The sequence below is a fragment of the Corvus brachyrhynchos genome, unplaced genomic scaffold (genome assembly GCF_000691975.1).
Source record: "Corvus brachyrhynchos isolate BGI_N302 unplaced genomic scaffold, ASM69197v1 scaffold227, whole genome shotgun sequence".
Lineage (NCBI taxonomy): Eukaryota > Metazoa > Chordata > Aves > Passeriformes > Corvidae > Corvus > Corvus brachyrhynchos.
This window is the reverse complement of record NW_008239290.1, coordinates 1,701,622-1,711,760: the sequence shown is the minus strand read 5'-3', so window position 1 is coordinate 1,711,760 and position 10,139 is coordinate 1,701,622. Positions and strand designations below refer to the sequence as shown.

The window sequence follows — 10,139 nt, the reverse complement described above, 5'->3', positions numbered from 1 at the left end:
CAGGTGAGGGCGCGAGGGGATCGAGCCGAGGCAGCGTCCTCTACTCGGCTCTAGTGAGGCCACATCTGGAATGCTGTGTCCAGTTCTGGTCTCTTCGGTACAAAAGAGACGAGAAGCTGTTGGAGAGGGACCAGCGGAAGGCTAGAAAGATGATGAGAGGTCTGGAGCATCTTTTTTACGAGGGGAGACTGCGGGAGCTGGGCCTGTTAAGTCTGGTCAAGACAAGACTGAGAGGGGATCTCATCAATACATATAAATACCTTAAAGGCAGGTGTGGAGAGGATGGTGCCAGAGTGTTTTCAGTGGTGTCCAGCGACAGAATGCAGAGCAGTGGCCATAAACTAAAGTACAAGAAGTTCCACCTCAACATGAGGAAGAACTTCTTTACACTGAGGGAGGCAGAGCACTGGAACAGACTGCCCAGGCAGGTTGAGGAGTCTCTCTCTCTGGAGACATTCGAAACCCTGAAACCTACCTGGACACATTCCTGTGTCATCTGGTCTAGATGTCCCTGCCGTGGCAGGGGGGTTAGACTGGATGATTTCCAGAGATCAACCCTAATAGCTTAGTTATTCTCTCTTCTCACCACTTCACCCTGCATAATAACTAGCCTACAGAAATGTGGACAGCTCATATTTCTTTTTAACATGCTCCTACAAAAATGTAATGTAGAAAGCGCACAAGCAGTTTTGGTTGTGTAGAATGCAAGGTACTGCTGCATGGGTAAAGCTGTATTCTGGCTTTTACAGGCTGGCAGGGAGGATGTGGAAAATTTCTTAAGGATTTTATTGGGTCTGATCAAAGACCTGTTAAACCAGTATTCCAGAGGAAATATAAAGGCTTTTATGAGTGAAACACCTGTAGAATTGTACATGTGTGAAGCCAGCAAAAGAAACAGCAGTACAAGGGTTGAAAGCATGCTGCATATTAATGTGAAAAACCACAGTTCACTGTGAAGCTGTCCTTGGCAGTAAAATTAGGATGGTGTGCTTGGCAAGGCCTGCACTCTGATAAGCTGCAGCACAAGTGATTCATCAAGAGCAGACCCTGCTCCTGTAGTGCACAAGGAGGGTTACAGAATTGTGTCCCGTATCTTATGTGCCATTTGTTTTCCTGTTACTCCACCATGAATCAGTCATGGAGAGAGAGAGATGGTGAGCAGCAGTCCGCTATTTATTGAGGCTGCAGTAAGTAGAATTCTGAAGCAAAGGACCACCTTGTCAACAACTGTTGACTCCTGAAGGGTGTAAAAGATTTGTCCAAAACCTAGTTCACCATTGTCAAACAGGAATAATGTCAGAGGTGTGGTGAAGCCTTGATAGCTGGCAGCCTTCATTCCCGGTGTTGTACACAAATGGTTTTTCCCCAGATGCTTGTTGGGAATCCGGGGGTATGGGAATGTGAGTGGATGGAACTTGGGGAGTGAGTAGAAAAAAAAAGGTAGAGATTTTGTGAATAACCATCACTTTCTTTAGCAGTGCATTGAGTTTTGTCATGCTGATTTTCCCCACAGATTGTGACAGTGCCCATTAGCAGACATGTAGGTAAACAAGAAAAAGCTCTGTGTGTGTACTATACTAACATATTCCAGAATATCTCCTCCAAGCTGAAAAACCCTGACCTCTGATTATTCCTCAGGTGGAAGTGATTCCATACTGGTCTTTATCTTTGACACTCTTCTTTTTGTAACTTTTTCAGTTCTGTTTGACCACACCTGAGGCTGGGATTACTTGAAGTGCGCTCAGTAGGACATGGAGATTAAAGCTGTGAATTATTATGGCGGGACTGGTCTGGTACTGGAGGTGTAGAACTGGAAATGCCTGTCACTGAATCCAAGACCTAATATCCCAAATTACTGCATAATCTACAACATTTTGTTTTCCATTGGAAGTCTACACTAGCAAGGCTGGCTGTGCAAAGATTAAAGGTTTGCCTAACCTGGGGGCTCGGGTGACGTCCAAGGGGATGTCTGCAGAAGAGTTTGGGAACAGAGGCACTTGATGTAGCTGTAGGAGATACTGAATGCTACTTTGGGGATTTTGGGGGGTTAAGTTTTCCCCCCTTTTTGTTCTTCTGTTGGAGTGAGTAGCTGGAAACATTTTCTATCTACATACTCTCTTTTTATCTGTAAATGAATTGTCATCAAGCCTTTAAAGCTTCTTAAATTACTCAAATGTTACATTGTATTTACATCATTTTAAAGTGAAACTGTATACACAAATATAAATAATGCATTACTAGAAGTCAAACTAGGGTTTTAAAATGAGTATCTGGACCACAACTCTGAATTTCTCTACACTTTGCTGAACCACTTTTTCACTTGAACCAGAGGAAGGAAAGTAGCTTGCTTTGCAGTTCCTAGTGATGTTCAAAGCATAACAATGAGATGAAGATTATCATGAGTCTACTTCATGCTGTTCGTAGCCCAGGTAGTGTGATTAGTGTTTATTCACTGATTGCTTTTTGAAGAGTCTACAGACGAAGGAGTGGATTTTGGTGAGAATGAGTTAGCAGTGGAAGGTGGCATGAAACAAGAGGGAAATGAAAGGGATCTGACTGCAGTGTAATCTGTTCATTTTGTGTAGTTTTCTTGAAATTATTATCACCGCTTTCAGCTAATATTTGATTGCTAGAAAGTGTGTTATTTGTTAAATAAACTTTCCACAGCCGGGAGCAACCCTGATGCTGCTCTGGTAAAGCTGGGTAATACTTGTGGGAGGATGCACTGGATGCTGATGGAAAAACCCAAAGATTTAGAAGATCTTTTGATAAGATCCTTCTAAGTGGAGCAACATGCTTCCCTCAGGAGAGGGTGTGGTGTCTCTAGCTGCAGTCCCTTTCTGGGGCACCCAGCAACTGCAGGATCTGCTTCTTGAAGCAGGAGGAATGTTGTCTTGCTCATCCCTTATCTGAGCTACATAATCAGAGGAAAACTCGTGTTCCTTATCTTAGCTCACAAGTGCTGCCTGTCTTTTGCTATGCTTCGTCCTGTAAGAGCCAGAGGTGTTTGAATTCTTTGTGTTTCTCTTTCTTTTGGGAAGAGGCTTGATAATGTTCCTGTATGGGTTTCCTATGTCAGCTGTTCCTTCATTTTTGAAACTGTATGAACTGGCTGATATTTGGTTGGCAGTGGCTTAGTTTAGGCAAATATAAGTAAACTTGATAAATTGGCATGTTGATACGTGTTTGTCTTCAGATGATTCAAAAAGCGTGATGATATTTTTCCTAGGTAGCTCTTTAAGTTTTTTTGCAGCAATGTGTGCTGCTGACCTTACCTCAGAGTTGCCTGGTGGTGTCTCTGCTGTGCTGGTAATTTTTTAAGGGTTTGAGTTTGTGTTTTGGCTTTCACCTTCGGTTTACAGTTCTGTTGTTACTGTTTTGTAAATAGGGAAACTTACAGACAAGGCACTTAAATGTTGATTAAAATTGTTTAAAAGGTAGCAATTTGGTAAGCCAAATATCCTGATAGACCCACGTGATATTTGTGTACAGCAGGCAACTCACTTCTTACTGCATTTTCCTTCTTCATTTTTATATTTAAGTTTTGCATTATAAAAAGTTTAAAGTTTAAAGTTCTTTTTTTCTCTATGGAATTGCTTAACGAAATCTTTTAGAAGGACACCAAATGCTTTATGTGTTACCTTCATTAATGGATTAAAGCTGCTTGCCTAGTAAAATAGGAAACCTTGTCTTTAGGAAGGAGGTGATGATTTATGATACAGGTAGAGAAATGGTTTTTGAGCTGTGTTGTTAGCTCAGTTACCAAAGTTCGAAGAAAATGTAAGAATAAAGTAATTAATTAAGAATAAATGCACATTTTTTCTTCACTGTGAACTGAGTAGTCTAAAAATGTTTAAAATATGAGTGGTGAAGTTTGTCAAATGTCCTTTTAGGTAGAAATGGGCTATCATTATGTGAGCTTTGCAGCTAGTCTGCTATATGTGTCACAGTGTCATGAGCTGCTCTGCTGGGACTTTTTTTATGAGAGAGCAGCAGGGTACAACCATCAGGTGCGTGTCAGGGACTGGTTAGTCGAGCAGAAAGTTGTCCTTGCTCAGAAGGAGGGATCTGCAGCCCCTGGCTCGGCCAGCCTGCTGAGCCCAGCCGAGCAGGGATGCTGCGCCGGGGGCTGGGTGAACATCCCCGCCCGGCACAGCAGAGGGCACCGCTTGTTTCCAGATGTGGCAGGAAAAGCGGCACGTCTGGGGAAGTTCCTATTTAATTCCGTGAATACTGTGTTTGAAGGGAAGGCATTTATCAAGAAGAAATGCAACTGATATTGTCTGTAGTTCAGATAGAAGGGATGGGATTGCTATCAGTACATTATAATAACTAATTTCTGAAAGAGAGAGATTATTAATTATTCTTCCATACACAAGATATTTTTAAATTAATTTAGCCACAGATTCTTTGCTGAAAGGATTTATAAGTTTGAGAAAGGCATCTGTGTATTTAAATGTCTTGTCACTATGTAAAAAATAAAATACCAGTTTTCATTAAGAAAGAAAACAAAAATATTTAAATAGCTCATATAAAGAACTGTTTTATCTGTTTATGTTTTAGGGAAGAAATTAAAAACTAAAACACAAAAGTGACAATTTTAAAGGAATGTATTACATTTCTGTCAGCTATACAGGTATCTTTATAAAGAATGTGTAGTTGTCTTGCTTGTGCAGTATCTGGGCATTCTCAGGTTAAAATAATGTGTGACACTGGATGTTTTGAAATCATATAGTAAGAAACATTCAGAATTATTTTCAGCTAATAATTGATGGGAAATATTTCTCTCAATGTCTCTTCTCAGCTAAGTTAGCATTTAGAAGATAATTTTCCTGAAGTTGCAGTCATTTGAGAGCAAAAATGCTGAATAATATTTAGTACAATTTTCACTTGTAATTTTCATAGTGTAATATTTCTTAGGACACCTGTAATTTTTGTGTGGCTGGAATGCTTTGCTAGTGCTAATAAATAACTAATAAATAACATTCTTGGTTTGATTACAAATATAACAACCTTTAATAAAACCCATATGCCAGGCACAGAGGTTACTCTTTTAGGTGGATTATCTTCTGAACAGCATTCAGGTGCTGGAAACTGCTGACTGACTGAGAGAGGGACTGGGCAGTTGTTGGGTTTGCGGGATCTGGAATGAGTAGTCTTTACCTGGAAGTTTCTCTTGATTGCTTTGCCATATTGTAATTCTGCATTTGAGAAACTTGGGTTATGTTTGCTCATGCTATGCTGTGAACACGTCCTGGTGCTTTCAGGTTCGTGCTAAATAAGGACTGTGTCCCAGCCTTCTCAGCATCTGCTCGAAATGCTGGTTTGTATTAAAGTAGGAATGAGCCTGTTTGTCCTTCTTTTGACCTCTGTGAAGGAGCAGTTCTGCCCTGTGAATGCTCTGGCTGAGGCACCAAAACTTGTTTGTTCTGTCTTGGGTTTGTCCCAGCTGTAGGCACAGCTGGGTCTGTCAGATGACCTGACCTGCTTTGCATGTGACAGAAGTGCTTGCATGACAGGATTAGTAAAACTCACATGGTGTCGGAGCAACACTCTGAAATGGAGTAGACAAGACTTCTGATGTTGGACAGCAGAGGAATGATGCATGCTGCCCCTTTGGAGGACTTAATTGTAGTACAGTAACACTGTCAGTGCTGCCTATCACAAAGATGTACTTGGGGACACAAATTCATGTGGGAAGGCCCTGGGCCCTCTGTCCTTGGTTGACTTGAGGAAGATGAAGATCACATCTCGGGAGCAGTTGTTTCCTGGAATTCACTCCAGATAGCTCTGGGTTGGCAAGTGGTTGCTTTGGCATTGCTGGAGGTCCATGAGTGGTAGGTATATGCCTTTGATGACTGGCTGTCAGAGTGAAATCCCCAAAATTAAACTGTTTTGGTATTGCCAGTATTACGGAGAAAAGAAAGCGCATGTCAGCTGCCTAGGCTTGACTGAGATATCTGGAAGAAGGTGCATGTAACCATAATGTAACAGTTAAATAGGAATTTAAATCCTTTCTAGTGGTTACTGTTATCAACAGGATAATTACAGCCGGTGTTGCTGTGGGAGATCCCAGTTATTCTCCTATTATGACTATTGAAACAGCATTCTGTCCCCTAGGAACCTGGAAAAAAAAAGTGCCTGGAAGAGCAGAGTAGTGATAAATAGAGAAAATGTTGGGCTGAAGCTGTGACAGTGCAGTTGTGTGGGATTGCTGGTGTCCCATTCCAGCATGGCAGCTTAAAATGCAGGGACACACATGTAATTGTTCAGAGAAGCGATGCAGAGTTCTGTCTAAGCAGTCAAGCTGCACAGGCAGGTACTGGGCTCAAAACACCACGGGCTGTTCTTAGGACTGTGTGTGCCCATCTGGTTAGATTTTCTTTTTGACATAATCCATGCAGTAGGTTCACCTACTTTCTGTGATTTAGATGCTAATGTTCTATTTGCGTGCTAGAAAGTTACCCTTGAAAGGAACTTCATGTTTTAAATTCTATATAGAAGTTACTTAATTTCAAGAAAAATAAGCAGCTTTATTGTGACCAAATTCTGTGCTATTTTGTGTTGTGAAATGAAGTCTTAGCTCAGCGTTGTTCAGTAAATGATCCACTTGCCTAGTCAACAGCGTATTTTCAAAGCTGCATTTGAAATCCTTTATGAAAGTCTTGTTTTGCAGTTTCTTTGCTGTGTATCCAGTCAAAAGGAGAAGGTAAATGAAAAACCTTCCTTTTACTACAAACACAAAGAAGCTGGTATTGAGTCAACCAGTGCAGCAGATTGTACATTTGTAAGAGTTGTTGGGTAAGCCTTGGTGGTTTGGGTAGCATTACAGTGTGTTAGCAATATGACTTTCTGGTTTTAAATGGGCAGCTGATTGATGAAGAAGTTTCAAAAAAGGATCCAGAAGCAACAGATGATTAATTTTCATGATACAGCTGTGCTGACCTGCTCCTCCCCAGGCGTACTCTAATGTTTTATGCTATTCCTCCTAAGCACATGCTCAGTTACATAAAGTCACAGGAAAAAAAAAGTATGTTTTTAAATTTTAGTCACGCGTGTCACTGTATATAATACCAAAACACCCAGACTCAAACGCAATAGTGTAAACCTTTGACTCTTCTGATAATGGGCAGGGATAGCCATAATTGTCTAAAAAAAGCACCTTAATTTGCATTTACTCTGATAGCACAGTATTTGTTGTAGGACATATGAGATTAGTCTGTTAATTGAAAAAATTGACATTTGTTTTGTGAACAGTACTGCTACACTTGAGTTAGCAGCATGGAATAAGGCATTGGTAACTTACATATGTTTACAAAATATTTTGAATAATTAATGCTCTTTCATGAGTTGAAGAACAGTTTGTATACTGCATCTTGATGATAAGGTTAAGAAATACCCATCTTCAAATAGAAAAAAGCTGCAAATGGCTTTTTCAATGGAGATTTCTAGACAACAAAGAAGTTTTGATACTAAAAGTACAGTTCAGGAAAACCTGTTGAGTATTAGGCATACAAATCCTATTCCTGTGATATTTTTTGTCTTTTGAGATCTACATGATCCTACTTGTAAAGCGTAATTATGAGAGGCAAAGATAGTTTTCACCATGGTATTTTACTGGTTTAGTACTACATGTATTTGGTTAATTGTTATTTGCATCTCTTTTAAAAATGTACTTAGTTCACAATATTACATTGTTCATTATTGTGAGGGCACTGTATATACAAATACATACATTCAAGCATATCGTGTTCTCTGCACAGCTGAGATATTTTTAATTAGAAGTTGTTCTGTATGCAAAAATTAAACTAGGTTTGGAATATGCTATATTCATCAGTCAACGTTGCAGTTCATGCCTTAAGAGGCCTCCTAGAAACAGAGACTAGACAGGAGTAAGGGAATAAGGTGGGTATTTATTTGAAAGGCCTCCAAAGGTACCCTCTGGGGAGCCAGAGGCTACTGCCAAGATGGACCCCAAGATGGACAACAGGTCATGAGTTCTTCACACTTTTATAGGTTTGGTTCATTTGCATATCAGGGTTAATTCTCCAGTTAAAGCTTCAGTTTAATGATGGAATCCCCCTCCACTTGCCCCCCTTTAGAGGCCTTTTGGTTTATACTTTTTCGGCCTAGGATGGTTTGGGTGTCCTTGAAGAGCAGGCCCAGAGAGACTTTGTTATGTCTACCTAGCACGAGAGAGCAGAAATTAACAGGCTACAAGAAACTTCAGAGTTACACACTAAGCAGTACAGAATTTGAAAAATATAAAAGTTAAAACCTAAGGCATCACAGTGAGTACCAAAATATGGACCTTGATGGAAGGTTGTTAGTGAACATAAATTTATATCGAATAGTGTGTTGAAACTTTGGTTGTTTTAAAAATTGAAGTGTAATCCTTTCCTAATCTGCAATCAAAATACAATTTTAAACACTTTTTAAAAAAGTATAATTTCACTATGGGAAGTTGGCTTAACATTTGTGTCTGTAGCCAAGCAAAATCTTCCAATGCTCTTTGCCAAGTATGACAACCTTTATAACTTCCTATAACTGTGTTTGCTTCCCTGTGGACAATATGAATAACCCTGTCCTTGGTAAAACTGATGTTTAGTCCTCTCCATATTTCTTCTTTTTAGGATGAGAAAGATTGGTAAACAAGAACTGTAATTTGGACAAGTTGGAAAATGAAGATACTCTTCAGTGAAAATAATTTATTTCTGCATTACATGAATTTCAAAATACCCCTGTAGATACTTTTGTGCAGTAGCCTCTCTCTTAATTAGTTACAGTTCTTCTTATGTGAAGTCAGTAAAGCAGTACAGTTCTTACATTTCTTCTTTAGGAGTTATGTGCCAGAAGGTTTTATGGCTTGCATGGTATTTGTATTGTTGGAAGTATAACACGTACTTATGTAACTGAAGCTTAAACTATTGATCTTTAGGCTGGAGGTGATCACAGGGGCCATCTAGACTGACTTTGACTGACATAAGGCACTGAATTTCAGCTAGAGACTTTTGCATTTACCTCAGCAAGTGTATTTCAGATAAATTTGTGGACTTAAAAATTGGTAAATACCCTTTGCTCTCTTGTGAGATCCTGCCTGGAGTACTCCATCAGTTATGGGGTCTGCACTATATGAAAGGTGGAGCAAGTCCAGAGGAGGCCAGAAAAATGATCGCAGGGCTGAAGCACCTCTCCTGTAAAGAAGACAGGCTGAGAGAATTGGGGTTGTTCAGCCTGGAGAAGAGAAGGCTCTGGGAAGACCTTACTGTGTATTTTCAACATAAAGTAAAAGGTCCCTCTCAATCTTTATTAGTAGGACCTGTAGTGATGGGACAAGGGGCAATAGTTTCAAGCTGGAAGAGGGTGGATCTTGGTTGGACAAAAGAAATAGTGGTGAGGGTGATGAGGCGCTGGAATAGGAAGGTGTGGATGCCCCATCCCTGGAAGTGTTCAAGGCCAGGTTGGATGGGGCTCTGAGCTGGTGCAGTGGCAGATGTCCCTGCCCATGGCAGAGGCTGTTAGGACTGGGTACCTTTAAGGTCCCTTCCAGCCCAAACCATTCTGTGAGAAAAGTGTCAACTGTAATACGTGTGTGTAAGAAAGCAACATCAGAGTTTATTTCCAGTGTTACTTTTGGTGTTTTCAGCCTTATGAGGGCAGTTGGATATCCAGTTAATGTAGCTATCTAAATGGGATTTCCTAGAGGCTTTTTATTAGTGTTATTGTTGTTTATTTAGGACAAAATTGATAACTAAAGTAGGATAGTCTTCATATTCCAGTGCTTATAGCTTAGCTGATTTCAAATGGAGTGGCAAGAGCAGCTCTAAGTTCACTGGTTTACAACTAAGATTTAAAATACTGTCAGATTGTTTTGTCCAAGCTGCAAAGAAGGCTTATGGAGTAGATCATGCTGTCTGAGATGCTCCACAGGGGAGAAGGTGCTCTTCCCCAGAGAGTTCAGTTCAGCATGCTTATAGATATGCTGGGACTGGTTTGCTGGCATGGGCAGAGTCCAATAGGATGAAGTTTAGTAAGTCCAAGTGCCGAGTCTTGCATTTTGGCCACCATAACCCCCGGCAACATTATAGGCTGGGGGTGGCGTGGCTGGGCAGGGCGCCTGTAGAAAGGGACCCGGGGGG

General features: G+C 40.6%; 1 protein-coding gene across 1 annotated transcript in view; it reads left to right on the top strand.

Moving 5' to 3' along the window:
* Nucleotides 1-1,846: 1,846 nt before the first annotated feature.
* MRPS28 (mitochondrial ribosomal protein S28) overlaps nt 1,847-10,139 on the top strand; it is a gene marked incomplete at its 5' end in the record, with an annotated part of 83,126 nt that continues 74,833 nt past the window's right edge. Inside the window, one exon of the mRNA XM_017740472.1 lies at nt 1,847-1,927. Within this exon, the coding sequence (XP_017595961.1) occupies nt 1,847-1,927 (81 nt within the window). The remainder of the gene's footprint in view (nt 1,928-10,139) is intronic.